Genomic DNA, 24,671 nt, shown 5'->3' with positions numbered 1-24,671 from the left:
AAGGGTCCCGATCATGGTCATTATTGGTGTACACACCTGATGCTAGGATCATTGATATTAATTAAATATCAGTGATATATGTCTACATACCATGATGAAGGACAGGATGATGATGGAGTGAGGGAATAATATTTAGCACCCCTTTACAAACAGTATTTAAGATATATGACTGTCTCAACTTGTAGGGGGAACGTCCAAAGTGATGCAGGTCTTAGAAGTTCACCTCCTTCGGTGAAACCCACGAGCGCGGGCATGGCGCTGACAGCTTGGTAAAGACAAGCGTAGCACAAATACATGGCTTTTGTTTGTTTGTTGGTTAACGCCGCATCCAGCAATATTCAAGCTACATGACGGCGGTCTGTAAGTAATCGAGTCTGGACGAGACAATCCGGTGATTGACATCATGAGCAATTGGGATACGATGACATGCATGAACCAAGTCAGCAAGCCTTACGACAAGCATAGTCACCTTCTACGGCAAGACTTGGTTGTCCAAGACCAATATTACCCCGGATCCTCACAAAATAGCGTAATAACATTAAAACTGACATATCAGCTACCCCAACGACCATTAATGTGAAAGAGACATTGCTTGATATGGAAGGGTCCCTCATCATTGAACTATATACACTTCCAACACTGATGCCTGGATGATTTGGTGAAACTCTAATGTATTCACTCATTACGAACAATGTGTCTGGATGTTCCAACTGAATGCTGACAATGACAGGTAATTTGGACCCATGTCCCTAATTAATTACACCGTCAACTTCCTCAGCGGTTACAATAGTCATGAGAACCAGTGTGTGGATGGTCTCATCCTTCTTGACGAGCAAGAAGCCGTGGTAGTGACAACGCTAATGCCTCCTCATGTGCCGTCGATTTCCGTCTTGACCAAAGAGGCTTAAAGACAAGAATACGACCATTCAGCGGTTACGGCCTCTACTCCTTAAGGTTTCGTTGATTGGCAGATGCTAGAGATAGGTCCCCCAGGCTCTTGGCGTCCAGGGGCGGTCGGGTAGCCTAGTGGTTAAAGTGATCGCTCGTCACGCCGAAGACCCGGGTTCGATTCCCGACATGGGTACAATGTGTGTAGCCCATTTCCGGTGTCCCCCGCCGTGATATTGCTGGAATATTGCTAAAAGCGGCGTAAAACCATACTCATTCTTTAATTCTTGGCGTCAATATCAAAAACCAATAAGCAACGTATGTGTAATGATGATATGTAATGATGATGATGATGATGATGATGATGACAGTGATGATGATATGTGTATTCATTGGATTATTACAGATGTACAGTATATCATCATATTTATATTTTAAGATGCCTGGAGCTTGATGTGTTTGTTTCTTGTTTTGTAATTCTGAACAAGTCCCCACTGGTTAGATTTCGTCCCCAGTCACCTATGCTGGTCGTTAGAGTCCACTTAGCTATCGGGTGGTCAGAACGATGACTTGACTGATTTATTTACCGACCGTCGTCATACAGCTGGAATATTGCAGAGTTGGATTCCGTTTTCCCGATCGTAGATTCAAGAGTTAAAATACGTTTTTAAATAATCAAACTCAATTTAGTTGAAAAACATAACTTAGCAACAACACGACACAGCATGAAACGTCAAAGAGGAATGGAGTAGGCAGGGGGTATGGACCAGGTGCTTCTTTACCTCATATGGTAATATGTTCAAATCGGATGTGTCGAACTTCGGATAATTCGAACACTTTTCGAGACAACTAATCTAATCTAATGCACCTAATGTACTGTCTTATTCCGATCTAATAATGGGGAAACTATCAACATCACATAGAGCGTGTCTTCGATGGACTTAACTAAGCTTTACATCAGTGTTTCTTTGTTTTGACGTTGATAGGGTGATTTATGAAATTCAACTACACCATTTTACCGGTATGGGTAAGGAGACCATTGCAAGAATTTCCCTCGACATGATGTGTAAAAGACTACAGAAGTTGATGTTCATGTGCCTTGTGTTTGTCTGTGAGGCCTTCTTTACAACCTGTTATTTTTGTGTGATTAGTTGTGTTAACGCAGTTTTGTACAACGATTTAGTTATAATTTAGTTTATCTTGTTACCGATCACAATTAGAGCAAATCTGGGATCAGAACCGGGGCCTAGTCATCAGTTCCCGACGTAGCTAGGGGACGCAACTCTGTACAGTGAAACTCGGCGCTTTTGACGAATGGACTACCTGCGCAAACTTTTGGCAAATATGTGCATACTATTTATCTTGACCTATATCTTCACAAATCTTTTCTTCATATCAATTTAACTCATAAAAGTCAAAGAAATGATTTCGCTAGCGTATTAATCAAAAGTTTTTTCACAACTATTAAATCCCATTTCTCTTTCAGGAAAAAGTGGATTTATACCCTGAATGTCTTAGTCACCACTCACAGTTTATAAAATACCATCTCCCTTTTTTCTAAGGGCTTTGGGAAACTCTGGATGAACATATACTCAAAAGAGTCACATTCTCAGACTCAAGGGAAAAACATTTGAATACATCCTCTAACTACTCTATATGACGTCTGTAAAACGCAAAACCGCGTTCTTGAGACTTTAAGGTTTTCAACTATCCAGGTTTCTTTTATACCATACATCAATTTTTGACGTTGATGGCGACATTCTGTGGGCTTCGCGAGTCCAGGGGATGAGCCGTTTCTTAGGATGAGTTCGTTAAAGAAGAATGCATGCATTATAAAGATAGGTTTCTGTCGTGATGAGATCAAGTTTGACAGGTGTGTCTCTCCTGGATGGCTACGGGTATAGAAATAGACTGGTCTTTAAATTTGAACGCACATGTTCATTTAAAGGAAACTAGGTTTTGGTTCAAGGAATTGAGGTTCAAAGATTTATGTGTTTGAGATGTTTTTCTTTGCTACTTTCTGTATTACATTAACGCGTTTTGAAATGATACATCTTCCTTAAGTTTTATGTTTGTTCTCATTACATGCAGTGAGTGAGTAAGTTGGGTTTAACGCCGCTTTTAACAGTATTCCAGTTATGTCACAGCGTGTCAGCTTAAAGTGGGATGAAAGCACGAAGTGATTCAGGTCTCAGACGTTTACCACTTCGGTGAAACCCACGAGCACGGGTATGGTGCTGACAAACCTAGAAACATAATCGGGGCGAACCGGGATTCGAACCCACAATCATAGGTCTCTGGCGTGCCCAAGGGACGCAACTCTGCACAGCGAATCGCGGCGCCTTAGACGACTGGGCAGCCCGTGCTCCCGGATCAATATAGAGGTGTCACTGACATCATCCGACTGAAACATGCAGAGCGACAGGGATAACTGCACAGGAAGGCTGCCGATAGCAGGTTATTCCAATTGGCTTCTTAGCACCAAGCCTACAACGCGGATATTTCTTGGTTTCTTACCTGAATATATACGTTACAAGACAATAAATTACGAGTTTACATATAGTTCCCTGAATGATGAGCAAGCTGCCCCTATCCACACGTACGCTTCACTAAAGAAAATTCGCGTGTCGCTTTTACCTTAACTTCGAGATACAAAAAAGAAATATTTCCTACACATGTCCAATTTCGGAATATTTTCATGTTTTTTATTAAAACATATTAACATTTTTCGTGAACATATTCTCATATTGCAATGACGCATTCTCATTCTAAATTTTCCAACAGATTGAAGAAAATCTTAAGGTATCTTTATCCTATGGTTGTGGTAAAGTTCTCATTGATATCAAAGTTGTCTTCCTTCACTAAGCTTCTGAGATCTTCCGGGGAAGATAGACTTCTCCTAAGTCCGTTGATCTACACGTCTGTCGGACAAAAAAATGAATCATCTCAGGTTTTACCTCATTGTGTATTTATCTTACAATATCTCTCGTTACAACCGTCGGCTTCTTCAGACCCAGCTCTCCTTGATCAGATCGATTCCTGTCACGAAAGACCGTACACGTGTGGTCAGTCACCGCCGTCTGTCGTCTGCTTACCTTCAGCTCACGTCTGCCGCGGTTCGTAATGACAGCATCAAAACTACGATCATAGTACACAGGATTTTTACATTTTTCAATACACATTTGGCTCCAAGAGTATGCTATCGTTAACACAGTTTTTAGATTAAGACGACACATACGTGCATTCAAATGTCCGATTTGCACTGGAAGCTGCGATTTGTCAGTTCAACTGAAAAGTGGATAGCGTCGGGCGCTATCGTGTGGCGCTGGGTATGTCGGGAATTGAACCGATTAATCACGATCTGCAGTGCAGGAACGGAATTTAGTTTAGTTTAGAAGCGAGTAGTAGTTTTACGTACGTTTTAATCTTTTAGTAACACGCAGGCGGAGCCTAACGCCAAGTGCCGAACGCGGGAATGGAATCAGGGACCTGTCGCAAACTGGTCGACACGTTACCCACTGGGCTATCCTACGCCCGCTTTGTGGTCAAAGCGTTAAGACCTATGTTGGTGTCACGAGATGGGTTCAATGTGTGATAGCCTCTCTTGGTATCCGTGATGAATACAGTCACTTTCCTTATTCTCGCGCATGTGCTTGATGCAGTGCTCATTAACACTCAATCCATATTGTTGTTTATCGTTTGTTAGGTACCAAGGGCATAGAGAAAGATGGCTGAAATTAATGTTTTTCTTGATATCAGTTCCATTTTTGAGGATGCATGAGACAATCCTACGTCTTTGCTTCCCGCTATCACCTGTCACCCCGTCCCCCACACACATCCCGGTTTGACTGTTCCTGCTATCATCCCCGGTTTGACTGTTCCTGCTATCATCACCGGTTTGACTGTCCCTGCTATCGCACCCAGTTTGACTGTTCCTGCTATCACCCCCGATTTGAGTGTTCCTGCCATCATCCCCGGTTTGACTGTCCCTGCTATCGCACCCAGTTTGACTGTTCCTGCTATCACCCCCGATTTGAGTGTTCCTGCCATCATCCCCGGTTTGACTGTTCCTGCTATCGCACCCAGTTTGACTGTTCCTGCTATCGCACCCATTTTGACTGTTCCTGCCATCGCACCCAGTTTGACTGTTCCTGCTATCGCACCCAGTTTGACTGTTCCTGCCATCGCACCCAGTTTGACTGTTCCTGCCATCGCACCCAGTTTGACTGTTCCTGCTATCGCACCCAGTTTGACTGTTCCTGCCATCGCACCCAGTTTGACTGTTCCTGCTATCGCAACCAGTTTGACTGTTCCTGCCATCGCACCCAGTTTGACTGTTCCTGCCATCGCAACCAGTTTGACTGTTCCTGCCATCGCACCCAGTTTGACTGTTCCTGCTATCGCACCCAGTTTGACTGTTCCTGCCATCGCACCCAGTTTGACTGTTCCTGCCATCGCACCCAGTTTGACTGTTCCTGCTATCGCACCCAGTTTGACTGTTCCTGCCATCGCAACCAGTTTGACTGTTCCTGCCATCGCACCCAGTTTGACTGTTCCTGCCATCGCACCCAGTTTGACTGTTCCTGCCATCGCACCCAGTTTGACTGTTCCTGCTATCGCACCCAGTTTGACTGTTCCTGCCATCGCACCCAGTTTGACTGTTCCTGCCATCGCACCCAGTTTGACTGTTCCTGCCATCGCACCCAGTTTGACTGTTCCTGCCATCGCACCCAGTTTGACTGTTCCTGCCATCGCACCCAGTTTGACTGTTCCTGCCATCGCACCCAGTTTGACTGTTCCTGCTATCGCACCCAGTTTGACTGTTCCTGCCATCGCACCCAGTTTGACTGTTCCTGCCATCGCACCCAGTTTGACTGTTCCTGCCATCGCACCCAGTTTGACTGTTCCTGCTATCGCACCCAGTTTGACTGTTCCTGCCATCGCACCCAGTTTGACTGTTCCTGCCATCGCACCCAGTTTGACTGTTCCTGCTATCGCACCCAGTTTGACTGTTCCTGCCATCGCACCCAGTTTGACTGTTCCTGCTATCGCACCCAGTTTGACTGTTCCTGCCATCGCACCCAGTTTGACTGTTCCTGCCATCGCACCCAGTTTGACTGTTCCTGCTATCACCCCCGGTTTGAGTGGTCCCGCTTTCACCCCCGGTTTGACCATTCCTGCTTTCTCCCGATTGACCGTACTCGATTAACATATGTTCAATATCACCGTTAACAGTGTTAACTCAAGTAGCCCAAATCACCCACCAATAAGTTACGTTATCAATCACATGTGACTGATAGCAGTGACGTCACCTATGTGTGCAGCAATCGTCATCAAACAACTGTTGACTACATGACTACAACATTGCCCTTACCATCGAACATTAACGTTCGATAAGTAGAAGCCTGACCTCTCGGGTACCATGATTATCTCATCTTGTGGAGGAGACGTGTTGTTACCCTGCCTGGGTCTCGCCATTGAGGGGGAACAACAAGGATTAATCATGTTAAATTCCGACATGGTATCTTACCTCACGTCACCTCACTCCAAACCACCTCACCTACCCAACCTCATCTCACACCACCTCACATCGCATCATCTTTTTTCGTAACTGGTGTGTTTCGAAAAAGAACCGTGTATTTATCTTATTTAAGGTATTTTGATGTAGTATTTACATTTTATTATAATGAAATGAGAGTGCTCAAATCAAAATGAGTATCCTACCCATAAATTAAAGATCCAGGGTAGAATTGGTCTTCAGCAAGTCATGCTTGTCGTAAAAGGCGACTATGCTTGTCGTAAGAGGCGACTAACGTGATCGGGTGGTCAGGCTCGCTGACTTGGGTGATGCATGTCATCGTATCCCAATTGCTGAGTGCGGTGGTAAACAACAAACAAACAAACAAATCAAAATGAGAATCACTTGGCATCACATGTGTTGTTATGATGATGGTCGAGGTATCATTTCAGTCGATGACGTAAAAGGCGTTACTGACAACGTTCCACGACCGATTCCCGATTGCAGAGTATCCAATTCTATTAATCCTCTAATACGATCTTCCCAAGAAATCTTTCGTCCAAATTCACTTTTCACATCGACTGAAACCATTGACAAAGCACTAACTGGATCGCAAACCTATCAAGGGCAGGTCAACATCAGTACCCAACTAAGTTAGAAGACGTGGCCCCTAGTTCTTTGATAACTATTATCCGTGAGCCTCAAGGCCGGAGAATATGTAACAACACTTCCGCGAGGAAAGTGCCAGATTTCCTCATTCGTGACCACTCGTCTCATTCCGAGACAAGCCGAACGATCACCACCGAATGGCGACTCGTACGTATACGCCTCTCGTGTCCATTTTATCAACTCAGTTCCTTATTTGTGCAAAAGGGCTTAGAAATGGTCAACTTGTTGGACACTCTACACAATATATATGAATAACTATAAGATATAACGCAAATAACAATGAAGAACGAAGTGTGGTGTATTTCGCGATAAAACATTGTTCTTTCATGACGTCAGCGTTTTGACGTATATTGGACGACGTTATGTATGAGAGGGGATTGTCTCGTGAGTTGTTCCCCATAGATGTAGCTGAGCAACGCGAACGGAGGGAAGTGTGTGTGTGTGTGTGTGTGTGTGTGTGTGTGTGTGTGTGTGTGTGTGTGTGTGTGTGTGTGTGTGTTTGTAACTGTCAGCATCCAGGCCACTTCATTTCTTCGTGAATTGTTGGTCACGATTCTATTGCCATTTAAGTATATTTCCCAGAGGGTATAAAATAAATTTTGAGTGTTCAAAACCGAAATGTAACTAATATGGTGCTTTGAACATCAACGTGGTACTGAAAGTTGACCTATTATTCACAATACACAGTAAATCAGAGTAAAGTGTGAATGTTCAATGTAAACTTTCTTTTGCCCGGCAGTTAGAGTTAGTCAAACATATAATCTAGGCGAACTGATTCTTGTATTAAATCACCGTATCCAAGTAAACAGTGTACATACAAAACACAGTGGACGCCTCTACTTGATGGTATTAGAAACCAACAAGATAAAACAGTTACACGTGTTGCCGATGTGTCATGTATGTATCAGGCTCCATGCGGACATGCTGAAATAAACACGCCCACATGTTGAAATATACATGACAGGTGAACAGCAGCAGGTTGATTCTGCGCGACATGCAACTGATATTGATGATGCAATTGATACACACAGAAGAGCGATGCAACTGCCGTGGATTGTGGTACACCATGTGATCAGTCGCTGAGAGTTTACAAAACTGCTTATAAACAGAAAACCAGAAACAAACGACCGAATCGAATCGGTTGATTGATGTGACCCTGGAAAATAAAATTAATAATGTATCTGAGGTTTGATATGTACTCATGTTTGTTTGTTTGTTTGTTGTTTAACGACGCACTCAGCAATATTCCAGCTATATGACGGCAGTCTGCAAATAATGAAGTCTGGACCACGACATTCCAGTGATTGACATCATGAGCATCGATCCACGTATTTGGGAGACGATGACATGCATCAACCAAGTCAGCGATCCTGACCACCCGATCCTGTTAGTTGCCTCTTATGATATTTACTCATGAACAAAAGCCAACAAGCATCAATAGGTCTGAGTATGTTGACAATGTGATTAACAGTTGTGAAGAACATTTTGTTTATGCCTGTGTCACACTGATTGGATGCTTTCATGAAACTGGAAAAATTGACGACTATTATAAATAATAAAAAGTGATAGACAAAGCTACTTAAAACACAAACCTGAATGCTAACAGTGGTTTAGCCCATGTACGTGCAAGACATGTCAAGAAACAGTCAATGTGGGTATGAAATGGTTCATTCCAGATGCAAGTACTTATGGAAGTGGAAAATGCGACGTTTTATCTCTTGTTGTCTGCGTGACGACTGAATAATGACGATGATTATTGATAGAATAATAATGTAGGTCAGTATCAAACATTATTAATGAAGAATTTAACACGTTGGATCTGAGACAATGAATTTGGACGTCAAGATCACTCAAAATGGTGGGGTGAAATGTAGTTTAAGCTCACGTCACGATTACATCACTATATAAGCAACGTGCATGCACGTGTGTGTGTGTGGCTGCTTGTACTTTTTACCTCATTTCTTATGACGCGGCTCGGGGATCGAACCAACGACCGTGAGGCTCTCAGGTAAGACGTTCTATCAACTAGACCACGAAGGCAGTCCCCACGGGGTACGCAAAAAAAAGTATAAAGTAAAGTATTATTGTCACACAGATGCGATTTGTTTGGAAATCTTAAACCAATTGTCACACTGTCAACAGTTTGACACGGAAGTAACATGGAGTGAGTGCGTGGGTGAGTGAGTATGATTTTACGCCATTTTTAGCAATATTCCTGCAATATAACGGCGGGGACATCAGAAATGGGATGTACACATTGTACCCATGTCGGGAATCGAACCCGGGTCTTCGGCGTGACGAGCGAACGCTTTAACCACTAGGCTGCCCGACCGCCCCTGAAGTAACATGGAAATAACAATGCTGGGCGAAACTGCGTGTGGGTGGTGAGCGGGCTTTATGTGGGTGGGGATATGTGATAGATTAATCAAGGACGTTTGTCAGTTCACACATTCCTGCAGCACGCCAATTCAAACCCAGCAGTCCCGATACAGTCGCATCCATTATTGCTGCAACATTTGGCAATGACACGGGGACATGTGTTCTAGCCGTCGAATGTACCGTATTTAAAATCATGATGAATTTGTTCACTCATCAATGCGAAGGCCCGGGTTTGAGTCCCCACGTGGGTACTATGTATGAAGCCTATTTCTGGTGTCCTCCGCCGCGATATTGCGGGAATTTTGCTCACAGCGGCAATCTAATGAGCGAGTCGGGTTAAGGCACAGCTCTGAACAGCACATTAAGGTGTTAAAACGACTGAACTGCACGTGTTTCAGCAAAACCAGGTTTTCTTCGGCTTTACAGCACATGCTTGAGATCACATGGTTAAAAAGGTATTAAAATAACAACGACAAAACCATTTCCATCAATATAACCCGTGAAGATCCGGGTTAGAATAGATCTTCAACAACCAATGCTCGTCGTAAGAGGCGACCACGCTTGTCGAAAGACTAACGGGATCCGGTGGTCAGGCTCGTTGACTCGGTTGATGCATGTCATCGTATCCCAAATACGTGGATCGATGTCGATGATGTCAATCACTGATTACCTGGCCCATACTCGATTATTTACAGACCGCCGTCATGTAGCTGGGAGGCGTTAATCAACAAACACAAAACAAAAAAACCATACGAAATCCATTGTACTGTTCCGACTATATCATGAACATGGGTTTAGTCTAAGGCGCCGCGATTCGCTGTGCAGAGTTGCGTCCCTTGGACACGCCAGAAACCTATGATTGTGGGTTCGAATCCCGGTTCGCCCCGATTATGTTTCTAGGTTTGTCAGCACCATACGTGCTCGTGGGTTTCACCGAAGTGGTACACGTCTCAGACCTGCTTCACTTCGGGCTTTCCTCCCACATTAAGCTAATACACCGTGATATAACTGGAATACTGTTAAAAGCGGTGTTAAACCCAACTCACTCACTCACTGATGCGTCGAATGTGGACGCGCCATCCACACGTCTACCGTAAAACCTTTTGAAACTTTATCGAGGCCTTAAATATTGTACCCGGATCTCCTACGGTCTGCATGGCGTAACACATTTACGCAATGCAATAAGGTCGTAAGAAAGACATATTTAAACGATATGAACACTTTACCCTTTCCGTAAGCTGTGATAGGTAATTGTGTAATATGCGCTGCCTTCAACAAGTACTTGCCGACACTTGGCTACATTAGCGGCGCGACGAGCTCGGGTACGTGTGCATATCACCACCCACTACAAGATGGCGACGCCTTGCACCTGCAGGCTGAATGTATCTTAATGTTCCCCTCAGACACAGCTAACAGGATCTTGGAGAGGAGGGAATTAGTCAGCCTCTTGTTACCTTGCTTTTTCGGGGGGTGATCTCTTACTGCAGAACCACAGCAAGTGGAGACTGGTCGATGACGCGCTGGCGAAGGCGAATAAGGGATGTTGTTGTTTTAAGTGTTTAAGAGGTCGCCTTCTGCCTTAGCAATTTCGACCGACTTGTCCCTCTGCGGGACTCATGTTTGTGAGAAGGGTACACATTTTAATTGCGATTTTTATTATTCACAGAATTTCTGTTTTTGCATCGATATGATTTCTATTTTCGTATATTGATATGATTTTATTTTTATTTGTGACCGAGTCTCAGGCGTGAGATGGTTATTTTAACTTTCCTTTCATTTGAGTACAAATATGGTTTTTGGTTGATCTTGGGTTGAATTTTGTATAGCCATCTGCCGATCTTAATTGCGTCCCATCTATGGAGGCTTTGATTATTTTTGAGACACACAACAGTTTAAAGGCACCCGGTAGATGAGAAAGATGATGCTGCTAGCTCGGCGCCGTGCACACGATGATGTCCCGAGACACGTGAGCAGCACGTATCTTCTGGCTGGAGCACGGACAGTTATATTGAGCCGTGGCTGGAGTAAAATTGCATTCTGCCGATTTCGGTTCCAATTTAGAGAAGTGTGTAAAGCTTTAGAACGTGCACTTGGATATCACTGGAAAAAGAAGGGTTTGTGATTACTATCGACTTTTATCTAGATGTTCGTCAATCATCGTCATTTTTTCGTACATTACACCTTTCAACCGTCTAATATAGATGGATCATTGTTGAAATACCTGTCAACCAAATGTCATGTGAATTCGAATGTACATACTTGTATTCAACAGTTTACATGAGTACTTTACACATACGAAGACAATTAATCTAATAAGTACTGTCCTTTATCATAAATTGAATTCGATTTCGTATTAGTGCAATTCAAATAGACGTTGATATATGAGAAAGGTCACATTCTTGCAAGGGGCTGGAGAGGCCCAGTCGTCTGAGGCGCCGTTATTTAGTGTGCAGAGTAGCGTCCCTTGGACACACCAGAAGCCTGAAAATAAGAAAGGCCACATTATTGCAAGGGGCACGAGAGGCCCAGTCGTCTGAGGCGCCGTTATTTAGAGTGCAGAGTAGCGTCCCTTGGACACATCAGAAGCCTGAAAATGAGAAAGGCCACATTATTGCAAGGGGGACGAGAGGCCCAGTCGTCTGAGGCGCCGTTATTTAGTGTGCAGAGTAGCGTCCCTTGGACACACCAGAAGCCTGAAAATGAGAAAGGCCACATTATTGCAAGGGGGACGAGAGGCCCAGTCGTCTGAGGCGCCGTTATTTCGAGTGCAGAGTAGCGTCCCTTGGACACACCAGAAGCCTGAAAATGAGAAAGGCCACATTATTGCAAGGGGGACGAGAGGCCCAGTCGTCTGAGGCGCCGTTATTTCGAGTGCAGAGTAGCGTCCCTTGGACACACCAGAAGCCTGAAAATGAGAAAGGCCACATTATTGCAAGGGGGACGAGAGGCCCAGTCGTCTGAGGCGCCGTTATTTAGAGTGCAGAGTAGCGTCCCTTGGACACACCAGAAGCCTGAAAATGAGAAAGGCCACATTATTGCAAGGGGGACGAGAGGCCCAGTCGTCTGAGGCGCCGTTATTTCGAGTGCAGAGTAGCGTCCCTTGGACACACCAGAAGCCTGAAAATGAGAAAGGTCACATTATTGCAAGGGGGACGAGAGGCCCAATCGTCTGAGGCGCCGTTATTTAGAGTGCAGAGTAGCGTCCCTTGGACACACCAGAAGCCTGAAAATGAGAAAGGCCACATTATTGCAAGGGGGACAAGAGGCCCAGTCGTCTGAGGCGCCGTTATTTCGAGTGCAGAGTAGCGTCCCTTGGACACGCAAGAAGCCTCCGAGTTCGAATCCCGGTTCGCCCCGATTATGTTTCTAGGTTTGTCGGCATCATATCCATGATCGTGGGTTTCACTAAAGCGGTAAAGGTCTGCATCTCTTCGGGCTTTCCACACACATCAAGCTGACATATATCACTGGAATACTGTTAATACGGCGTTAAACCCAAATCACTCACTTTCTTGCAATGTAGATCTATCATCAGCTGTGACATTTCTTCGTAATAGTTTATTCTAAGTTCGAAATATACACTGTCAGCCTCCTTCGTTGTGATGTTGCTGGAATATTGCTTAACGCGGCGTACCACCATATTTATTCATTCACTCACTCTAAGGCGCCGTAAATGAATATGCAGTGATATGCCCTTTCTCTGCTGTTCATTCAATCTGTTTATTTCGTAAAGAGGCCACCGGCCCATTTTTGTACACGTTTCAATTTTTAAAGCATATTAAGTAATAATTGAATATTACTGTACACGCGTTTCTCTCTTTTCTTGAGAACCAAATAAATTTAGCTTTGTGTTTTAATAAAACAGGGTTAGGACTAGATGTTTTCTTTTGTATGATGTTCGTAATTTTTTTTTGGCAAAGTAAGGATTATATAAAATGGATATTCACAAATAAAGTGTCATTTTGTTTCAAATATGTTTTTTTTTAATACAAAGTGGACATCTTGTTTTCTTTCAATATTTTACATTCTTCCATCTTTAATCAAGAAGTAATGACTGGAACATCTAAACTATCAGAATGCCTTTCGATTAATACCATTATCTGTACATGAACGATATAATATTTCTTTATGGAAACGTTTTTAATGTCGTTCATGAAATATAATTTGGAAAAGTATTCAATATCGATATATCAAATTTGCGTGTCTACAATTGCGTGTCTTTGCGGCGTTGTTTAAGCAGTTCTATAAAAAGCATCCAAAAGCTCAAAACCATATTCTGACCATATTTCTCCCAAACAATTAAGAATTAGATTTCACTATGTGTGACTCCCCTGGAGTATGAACCGTCATAGAGTGAGGTCCTGTATGAACGTCGGAGCTAGCTTATAACGTTATATATCCCTATTTATGTATGTGAGTGAGTGAGTGAGTTGGGTTTAACGCCGCTTTTAACAGTATTCCATTTATATCAGGGCGTGTCAGATTATTGTGGGAGGAAAGCCGATGCAGGTCTCAGACGTTTACAACTTCGGTGACTTTGCTGACAAACCTAGAAACATAATCGGGGCGCACCGGGATTCGAACCCACAATCATAGGTTTCTGGCGTGGCCGACACCATGAACGCGTAGTGAATGAACCCATGTTGATTGGGCGTTAGTCATCACTGTCACCTGGCCGAGCATTCAAGGATGATTGTAACGAAGTGTCGAATGGACACTGAAGTAAATAGACTGATGTAGAATGCTGTTGACTGTAGTGTCAGACCAGGTACGGATCGAGTCGATGGTTGGATGTGAATTTCTTCTTTCTATCACTAGATGGGTCGTAGTTAGGATATTCGATCACGGATATAGAGTCACTTTTTCAAAGGTATGCAAAAACGCTGAGTTTAAGACTGAAGTGTCGAAATGATCAGAAACAACGCTCTTGTGTTTATTTGTTCCTGGGCATTGCCAGGATTATCCAGGAATGTCGATATAGTCCATCAGTGTTTACGTCATTTCATGAATTTACAAAAAACAAACAAAAAAACACACGTGAAAAACGTATAAATGTGTGTGCATATACTTATGAACCTCAATTTCGCGGTCACGTGACCGACCTCCCGTCCAATGGAAAAGACGTATATCGTGAAAACGTCCCATTGGAGATGTATATGACTTTTAAGGCCCGACATGTATGTCCTCTTTCTGCTCTGCTGCATTGGCAAATATAAAGTTTAACTTTTGTGTTCCAGAATCGCCATGCTGAACAATAACCGTTCCCAATACGTGATACTCTTACAAACCGTAAATACTTTCAGAGAACACAGCCATATGTCCCATCTGGTAACCAAGTGTGAAGTTAACCTCTTTAACACTGAAACAAACTCACGGCATTTATCACGGCATTTGTCTTGGATGAAATGTTCATACTTCAGTTCATTAAAATAATATTGTCAGTGTCAGTTTTTTTGCAGTGAAAATTTCAAATCACACATTTACAGGTAAAACTGAGAATTGAGAAACTTTACACACACTAAAATCTGAATAACCTTCGACGAGTGTAGTGTTGACTTTTTCTGCGCAAACCAGGGACCAGATGATGAAAAGTGGACATCCAAATAATCATAATTTTAAACAGTTTCAAGGTTTTTATTGTTGAAGCGAAATCTTGCCCTCCCTTTCTAAAAACAATAATTTTACTTTTCATTGACATCATGAGCAACGATCCACGCAATTGGGATACACTGACATGCGTCAACCAAGTCAGCGAGCCTGACCACCCGATCCCGTTAGTCGCCTCTTACGACAAGCATATTCGCCTTTTACTGCAAGCATGGGTTGCTAGTAATGTTAGTAATTAAATTGGTCATTTGGATTTCCCTTTCTTGTAAATAGGCAACATAACACCTTACGTCCATTCACAGTGGATATATACCACTATATTAAATATCATTATAACATGTAATAACCTGTCTAAACAACATACAGGTGTATTAGTATACAAACTCTGCAGATATGCCAGAAAACCCTGGGTACCTGCCAAGTTTCATTTCTTTAATATCAGCAATCAGTTCTTAAGCAAAGATATGGGAGTCCACGGCAGAATCATCTCTTGAATTGTCAGTAACTTCATCAGGTAACGACTCTACAAGGTGACACGCCCACTCATGTGCTGTGGTTACAACCGCCAGAATGTTTTTTGTCCGTGGATTTTAAAGATTGTTGAACGTGTTTTGTAGACAAACTCATAGGTGAGGTGAGGTGAGGTTAAAATAGGGTTTAACGTCGCTTTCAAGATTATTGCATATAGTGTGTGTGTGTGTGTGTGTGTGTGTGTGTGTGTGTGTGTGTGTGTGTGTGTGTGTCTTCTTATACTAGTCCGGACTGATACTGATTTATGTGTGTGAGTGAGTGTGTGTGTGAGTGAGTGTGTGTGTATGTGTGTGACAGAGTGTGACTGATGCCGATTTTATAGTGCTGGCCCACTGAGATACCATGCCGCAGTTCAGCATGAATACCACTTTCAGACACAGACTCCGAGCCGACCAGTCCTTGTTTTAGCTCCTTAATGCCGAGCGCTAGGCAGGGTAACAGCAAGTACCATCATTTGACGTGTTTTGTAATGACGCGGCCTGGCTTCGAACACCGACCTTCTGCTCTCCGAGCTCTACCACTAGACCACGGAGGCGATCTGTTTGTAGATAATAAATGCACTATTCTTTTTACGGTCACCCAAGTATGTGTAGTATTTGCACTAAAATTGGCGTAAAACTGTACTCACTCATTCACTCTAAGGAGCCGTAAAATGAATATGCAGTGACCTACCTTATATCACACCAGGGGAGGGGAAAGGGGGTTCACACATTCAACTCATTTGGGCACTCGAACCCAGCTTGAAACAACTCTTTACCACAAGGCAGCGCATCACCATTTTAGAGACTCGTCCACTTTTATAGCCCCGTTTTCGACAACGACTGCAGTCGTTTGTAACGAGGCCGTAGTGACAGCAGCATCGTCAATAGCACTGTCGTGAGTGTTCTGTAGCTACAAGAATCTAGAATGAGTGTGGCGGGCTAGGCGTCCTGAATCTTCGTGTAAGACCAATAACATATTTCCGACACCATACAACCTGGCAGATGAGATTTATGATTTGTGTTCATACGAAGTGACTGAGAAAACGGAAATCCGAATATATAAAAACAGATGCTTTTCATCCCTTAGCTTTAGTGTGAGGATACCGCGTGTGTTGTCAAGGGCGAAAAACAACATATCACGTTCAATGCTTCATCACTCCTGCGTTGCACGCACGAAATATTTCTAAAGCTGAATAATTATAAAACATCAAAAAAGCAATTCCTCTCACCAGAGCATAAAAACTCTAATAGCAGAGTTAATTTATACTGTCAAGAATTGACGTTGCTGTTATCGTCCGTCAATAACACCGTAAGAACGGCAAGAAAACCCAATCCGGTCATTTTAGACTTGGATTAATGACACCAGGAGTCAAGGACAAGGAAAAGCGTAAAGGAACAACTAGACGAAAAGGTCCAAGGTCACGCTGGTTTGATACTCATAGTCATTCCACTATGTCACGTACCTTTAAGTTATATCCCTTAAGGTGAGGTTAAACTTTGGGATTATCACTGATATAGAGACGTGCATGCACGATCTGCGTGGCAGCTTGAAATACTCCGGACTTGTACCGGTTTTATAGTTCTAGTCCACTGAGGTGAGGTGAGGTGAAATGGGGTTTAACGTCGCGTCCAAGATTATTGCACTTATATAGCGACGTGCATGTACGTGTGTGTGTGTGTGTGTGTGGCTGCTTGTACCAGTCCGGACTGATGCCGATTTATAGTGCTAGCTCACTGAGATACCATGCAGCAGTGTAACATGAATACCCCACTCAGACACAGTATACTGACTCCGAGCCGACCAGTCCTTGTTTTAGCCCCTTGATGCCGAGCGCCAGACAGGGTAACAACAAGTACCATCTTTTAACGTCTTTTGGTATGTCGCTGTCGGGGATCGAACCCCGGACCTTCCGCTCTCCGGGCGGACGCTCTACCACTAGACCACGGAGGCGGTCCTAGTCCACTGAGACACCAGGTCGCAGTTTAACGTGGATTCGTTACTCAGACACAGCATACTCCCAGCCGAGAGTAACAACAGAGTAACACTCTCCGAGCAGATACTCTATCCGCTAGACCACAGAGGCGGTTTCACAGGTACAGAGAAATGGCTTTGCAAATAACAGTAGTCGGGATCCTGTCTAATTTGGCACGTGGTCCTGTTCCCAGCGCACAGGTCACATATACGGTGAAGTTAAGCAACGTCGGTCTCGGAGAGTCCTTGGACGGGTGACCGCGTTTCGATAGCTTGGCTCCTGAGATTTTATAGAGCTTCGGTCCTGCCCCACACTGAAGCATATATAACAAATGTGGCATCTCCTTTGACAAGAGACTTTGTTCGAATATGGGCCTCTGTTCACCCAGCAGCGAATGGATACCCGGTAGGATGAGTTGTTAACCTTCTAGCGCCTAACAGGCAGCTTGGGTTGTATACTCCCCAGGGAGCTGAGAATGATTCTTGAGTGCAAAGCGACCGGGGTAATAATAGCGCTATGAGCTTGCCCCTGTGTGGTGTGGGAATATGTGCAATATAAATTGCATATTATTATTATTATTATTATTATTATTATTATCATAACTGACTTTCACCGTGGTGATAAAAAATTAATAATCAGCAGATCGTGTTGAATGCGTGTAGGTACATGTACATGTTCTGTTGGTAAACACCACGGATAATAATACATTGCTGGCAATCCACAACGAAAGTAACACTACATGCTACGCCAGGGAGCCATAACAGGAAGAGTACACAGAATAAATACAGAAAACTGCAATAATAAAGACATCTGGTCTCAGATTATTGCTCCGCTGAGAGGATTAAAAGTTGAAAAAGACTCAAGGACTATAACTAATGGTTATAAGTCGTTCATACACTTCCTAATGAGTCATATTTCATCGCTTTCTTTGCATCATGCTATTGTATTACACAGAATAAGCTTCGTTAAGACCCATTGAGCGCCAGTTTGTTTTAGTGTTTTTATGCTTCTTAAAAGCTTGATTCAGTTGTTTATTTCATTTGGATCATTAAAATTATAATGTTATCACTTGCGTTGTCTGCGTTATTGCACAATAAGCAATGTCATTATATCATATAAAGAAGGGATAAGTATTTATTGGATTTTATATCGCTCGTAGAAATGATGTCCGCATCGCGAAGTTGTTGGCTTTGGGAAGACGAAGCTTTCATGCAAACCGTAGCTGTACTGGAGGTATGTTGATAGTCTAAGCCATGCCTCCTTTATCTTCGAATGGGAAGTTGGCTTCATAAAAGGGAGGGAGGTATAACTCTTATTGTTTACTGAAAACAAAAGGGATTGGGGAGGTAGACATTTTCATATCCTGCATCCATCACAAACACATGCAGAGGTAAGTCAATTGTTCGCCTGAAAAAACAGAGCTGTGACATGCAGACATCAAACGGAATGTGTGTGAGTATGGTTTTACGCCGCTTTTAGCACTATTCCAGCAATATCACGACGGGGGACACCAGAAATGGGCTTCACACATTGTACCCATGTCGTGAATCGAACCCGGGTCTTCGGCGTGACGAGCGAACGCTTTAACCACTAGGCTACCCGACCGCCCCAGACATCAAACGGAGCTGGAGCTGCTGGAATATTGCTTGAACAAGAAGTTGAGCTGAGACCAGACACAATAGGGACTAGTGTAATCATAGTACATAGTTGACATTTCATGTCTTGTCGTCTTCAACATTTCACATGATTATTTGAATATTTGAAACACTTTTACCTGAAAATTAGAACTTGAAATTTTAAGACGAATTTATCCTACATTTTCAGGTCCAAAACAAGCTTATAATACAGTCGAATCTTTCAAAGGATTTCTTGTAATTATAGAAAGGGTATTGTAGCTTTTAGTGAATAATTAAGATGTTTTTACGAATTGAATATTCTGTTTTGTGGGTTTGAATCCTGGTTTGTATGTTTGTCAGCACCATAACCGTGATCGTGGGTTTCATCGAGAAGAGGTCAACGTCTCGGACCTGCATCACTTCGGGCTCTCCTCGCACATGAAGCTGACACGCCGTGATATAACTGGAATACTGTTAAAAGCGGCGTTAAACCCAACTCACTCACTCACTCCTGAATTGTGACAATGAGAACGAACTGCACACAATTCGGATATGATCCACAGTGTCTAAGAAAATGCAATATTCAAATGTGTTTGACGATACCTTTTACAAGCAAGTTTCTACTTGGAGTGTGGCAGCTAAACTTGCAGATACATGTAGCTGAATGTCGTATATGTCACTTTTAAACGTCAAACAGGGAATACTTAGAATATCACATCTACTAATGCAGGTCGTGTATCTCAACGTCACTGAGAGGGGCGGATATAACACAGTCGTAGTACCTATAATAACTTATCCATGATCTTGTTACAAAGGCTGTTGGAGCTGAATTTTTTTAACCCAAAAATATTGAAAAGTTTGTTGGGTTCATTGTAATTCCTGCATTCTGATTAGATGAATTGGTCACGTGTTATTACATTCATGTCCCAATGGATGAAAAAAATAAGCCACGCCCACCGAAACGGGCTTCTTTTGTTACTACGGAATGTCGGGGAATCCCAATATTACAGTCCAGGGAATTCCCTTTCTGCTCCCGTGTATCGTCATGCACGGGACGTTTAGCGAAATTCATGCATAATCATTGTCCAAACTACCCTTTGAGACGAAGGCCGAGAAGGAATGAGACAGCAAACGTGCAGGATCGTTCGCCTGGGTTCCTCAAATTTCATGTCATCGGGTTTCATTTCTCACCCACATTTTTCCAACGGTGTCTTCTAGTTCTGAGGAAACTAATGTTAGTGGTAACTGACCATGTCATTTGAAACAACCACCTTCTCTCGGACATATTTGTTCCGGCTCGTTACAGTCTGACTGTCGCAGTTCTTCTCGCCCCTTGCCTTGATTGACAGGTCTTATGGACTTTGTTTTGATCCTACTCTCCGTTTATTGGCTACAGACTTTGTGGGCGTGTCAAGTTTGTTTCATGTCACACCATAGTATGTATTGCTGCACTTGGAATGTTTATCAATATCGTCAGTTTTGTCTGCTTTGATATGTACAACTGTTTTTGGTAAATCTATTGTAGATAGCACGCTAATACGGCACGCTACTTGTGGCAGTACGTCAAAACCTCTACAATGCAGTTGTCTTTTCTAATTATTTTATATATAATGTATGCAAGACAACTCTCTGGCCACATGGGTATGTCAGAGGCTATGCAGTCAGGGTTGTCTTTCTCATAATAATGAAATAAAATAACTGAAGATGTTTTTATCCTAATGTTACGTCAAATAAGAGGTAATGCGGTAGCCTTCTGCTTAAATGTTGGTTCGTCACGTTGATGTCCGGGTTCGATTCCCAGTAAGGAGACATTAAGTCAAGCTTGATATTGCTGTAATATTGGGGGAAAGTCCAGCTCACGCACTCTCTAAAATGAATACATTTCATGACTCTTCGCCATGTTCCATCTCCGAACCAGTTGTGTATCGACTATATAACTGTTGATTCAGTACAAAGCCAGACATACGGCCTATTTAAAAAAAATAAATTCTTGACTTAGCAGCTACCCCATGGGGATTCGTGGTTAGACTAAGTCACCAGCAACTTATGCTGGTCGTAAGAGGCGATTTTATGGATCGGAAATTAGACTCGGTTAATTAGTTGAAAATTCGTGAATTCGTACCCCGACGGCGTGAAACGTTGCTCATAATATCAATCATTGGTTTGTCTGGTCAAGAGGCGATTGCATACAGGCCGCGGCGAAATAGCTAAATTAGATGAGTGCAGCGTTAAACAAGAAACAACGACATAATTGAACGCAAAGAAAGTATTTCCACAAGAACAAAACAATAACTCCTTAAGGGATGTGATGCAGAACTTCAATTAACCCAAACATTCCATGTCTTGACATTCCAAATGTTACTGGTAATAACCGAGCAGCATCAGCGAATGTTGACTATTTAGTTGAAGATAGTGGGGTGTGCTAAGAGAGAACACTACTGGTGCAATTACAAACTTTATTCTCTTGAGCCTCTAATGTTTTCTACTGCAAACAAAGAGGCTTTCTGACATTGTTGCTGAGTTGTTGCTGAAATCGTCTTCATTATTCTACATGCAAAAGTGATACTTATATTTTATAAGTATATGGGTTGAACCAACCAAATCCAAAGCCACAATCCGAAGATAAAATAACATAGAATAATCTGTTTTCATTCACCTGACAGCTCTTCTAATTGATTAGATGAATACAAAGGTACAACTACAAACAGCAATGGTTCACTTTATTCAATAATAATTGATGAAATACACACAATATCTGTCCACTCACACTTAAACAGTGACATTCATGAATATTGGTGTTTTTATCCATCTTCGACCTCGGCGAATCTAATTTCAGCACGAGCTAGTTTCTCCCTTTCCTTTCATTGTTTAATGTTATTAATATTTATAATTGTACCCTTCAGACACCAGGAGCCTCTTAACCATGCCATTGACACTGTAACACAAAAACGTTCGAACCCCGTAGCCCAAAGTAGTTCGGGTCTTATATGTGTACGGGTATGGTGCTGACAAACCCAGAAACATAATCAGGGCAACCCACCATTATAGGTTTCTTGTAAGCCAAATCGAACATGAAAGATTTGTATATCTCATATACATGTATGGCTTATAATTAGCGTAATCGTTAAGGGTTTGGCTCGTCACGCCGATGACCTGGGTTTGATTCCTTATGTGACAATGTGACAGTCTTTCTTGTTTGTGGAATGAATAACATAATGCGGCGTAAAACTACACTTAATCTCCAGTTCACCTGCATATCCATACACTGACACACTTACGAGTGGATCGACTGTATGTGTCTATTCCTGCTTAGTGGGAGCAGACAACCGGTATTTAAAAGTAGTCCGTTTTTTGCTTAGGTGTCATGTGTTTGAAACATTGAATAGAACATATTCTTCTTGGCACTGAGGAATACGGAAATAAGGCGACATAAGAAATGTATGTATTAATTTAAGAAAACCATTCTATTTTTTTAACTCGTACTTCACAGAATATCCACAATTTCATTAGTTAAATGTAGTTATATATGTAGTTACATGTGCCATAATGATTTAACGTTCATGACGAACCGTAAACGTTGGTATCTCTCCTCTATCTAACAGAAGCAAATAGTCAAAAACATCTATCTATATGCAACACGAATTCGCCAAAACACAAAGCATGGCGGTTGAAATGCGTGGCTGCAGTACGTTTCAATCTCATAATGAATCCTAAAAAATAACAATTACCAGAAAGTCTGAATAATCCCCTCACCCATCCAAATCCCAACAGCCCAAGAGGAGACGAGACGATCCTATATCATCACCGCATGTCAGGTATAAGCGCCTAGGAGCTCCTCGGGAACATGTTCCCAGCATTGTGAGGAGTCCTCCACGTTTGAAATCTAGGTCTAAAACTAGTCCCAAACATCTTCTATTGGATTCAGCTTTGGTGACATGGCAGGGCAATCTATTCAGTCAGTTGTATGCTGTCGAAGATGGTAATAATGTGAGACAAGCCCTGGAAGGGGGAACGCTGGGGAAAACGGTTAGCGCCAAGGTTACACAATAGATGCTTGCAATATTCTGAACCACTATCTGCTGATGTAGCATTTTCATTGACGTTGGTTTGTATTGAAGCATGTTTCGTTTTTTCTTCGATCGACAGAATAGTAGAAACAACTGACTTATTCATGAACCCATTTGTTCATAATATTTATCAAATATCTACACATATATGTTAGTGCCTTGATATGTGTACTCATAATCTAACAAACGTATCAACGGATTGAAATTTCAAAACATGTGGAGGGTAAGGCTCTTTTCTCACATGTTTATGGTGTTTACACGCCATGGAACTGACGTTAACATAGGAAACATTATCAGAATGACATTATGAACACGCTTTATCGCAATATGCAGTTACATACATGCCAAGTCGCCTAAAGCGTCGTGATTTGCTGTGCAGAGATGCGCCCCGTAGGTATATCAGGATCCTGGGTGCATCTGATTTCGAATCCCAGGTTCGCCCTGATTATTATCCTTGGTTTGTGCGATCAGCACCATACCTGATCTCTTCTAAGACTAGGATTAATGTGACCGCTCCAGCTTCAAGCAGTTTACTTCATAACGGTTAATTATATACTGTTCACAGCGGCATGAAACAAAACTTGTGCTTTTACACACGTTAAGAAGCCATAATACAATAGGTTCCCAGCACTCTAGATTTTTTGTTTATCATCCGTGACGTCTATATTGTGGATCGGGTGGTCAGGTTCGGAGACTTGGTTGATTGTAACCCGACAACGGGGGAACGTTGTTCATAATGACCACCACTAGTTACCTGGGTCCGGTTCCACAAAGCGATCTTAGCTCTACGACTGTCGTAAGCCTATATTAAAGTATGGTAGTTACGATGAGCTCAGCGCTACGATCGCTTTGTGAAACGGGATCCTGGCCCAGGCTCGATTGTAAACAGGCCGCCGTGAGGAAGCAGGGGTATTACCGACAACAGAGCAAAACAACAAACAAATTGATGAACACCATTTACATATAATCACGTCGGAGTATCATATGACCGGTGACGATCCGGGTTAGAATTGATCTTCACAACCCTTGCTTGTCGTAACGGGATCGGGTGGTCCGGGTCGCTGACTTGGTTGATGCATGTCATCGTTTTCCAAATGCGTAGATCGATGCTCATGATGCTGATCACCGGGTTCTCTGACCCAGTCTCGATTATTTACAGAGCTCCGTCATATAGCTGGAATATTGTTGAGTGCGGCGTTAAAAAGCAATCACGGAGCAAAAATGTCACGAATCTTAATATTAATTTTCATATGTCACAGGCAGAGCACATACGTGACTGGCGATGTTACATTTCTGGCAATGTGACAGAGTTGCAATCTACTCTAGCAATTATCTAGACCTATCTGCAAGTCCCTTGGGTTTCTGACCAATTTTCGGCTGTCACACTGGTACCACTGACGTTCAGAATCCATCACAGGCATCACCTGGTGCGTGCATCGTAT

The 24,671-nt window shown here is 42.7% G+C and overlaps 2 protein-coding genes across 2 annotated transcripts in view; one reads left to right on the top strand and one right to left on the bottom strand.

Moving 5' to 3' along the window:
* LOC124135588 (atrial natriuretic peptide receptor 1-like) overlaps positions 1 to 24,671 on the top strand; it is a 654,598-nt gene that overhangs the window by 131,125 nt on the left and 498,802 nt on the right. The window lies entirely within an intron of this gene.
* On the bottom strand, positions 4,705 to 6,063 carry LOC124136803 (elastin-like). The gene has a single exon (XM_048388416.1). It carries the CDS (start codon positions 6,061 to 6,063, stop codon positions 4,705 to 4,707), a length of 1,359 nt encoding a protein of 452 aa, XP_048244373.1.

Source organism: Haliotis rufescens, unplaced genomic scaffold (genome assembly GCF_023055435.1).
Source record: "Haliotis rufescens isolate VD_foot unplaced genomic scaffold, xgHalRufe1.0.p SCAF_70, whole genome shotgun sequence".
Taxonomy (NCBI): domain Eukaryota; kingdom Metazoa; phylum Mollusca; class Gastropoda; order Lepetellida; family Haliotidae; genus Haliotis; species Haliotis rufescens.
This window is presented reverse-complemented; position numbering and strand designations above follow the sequence as displayed.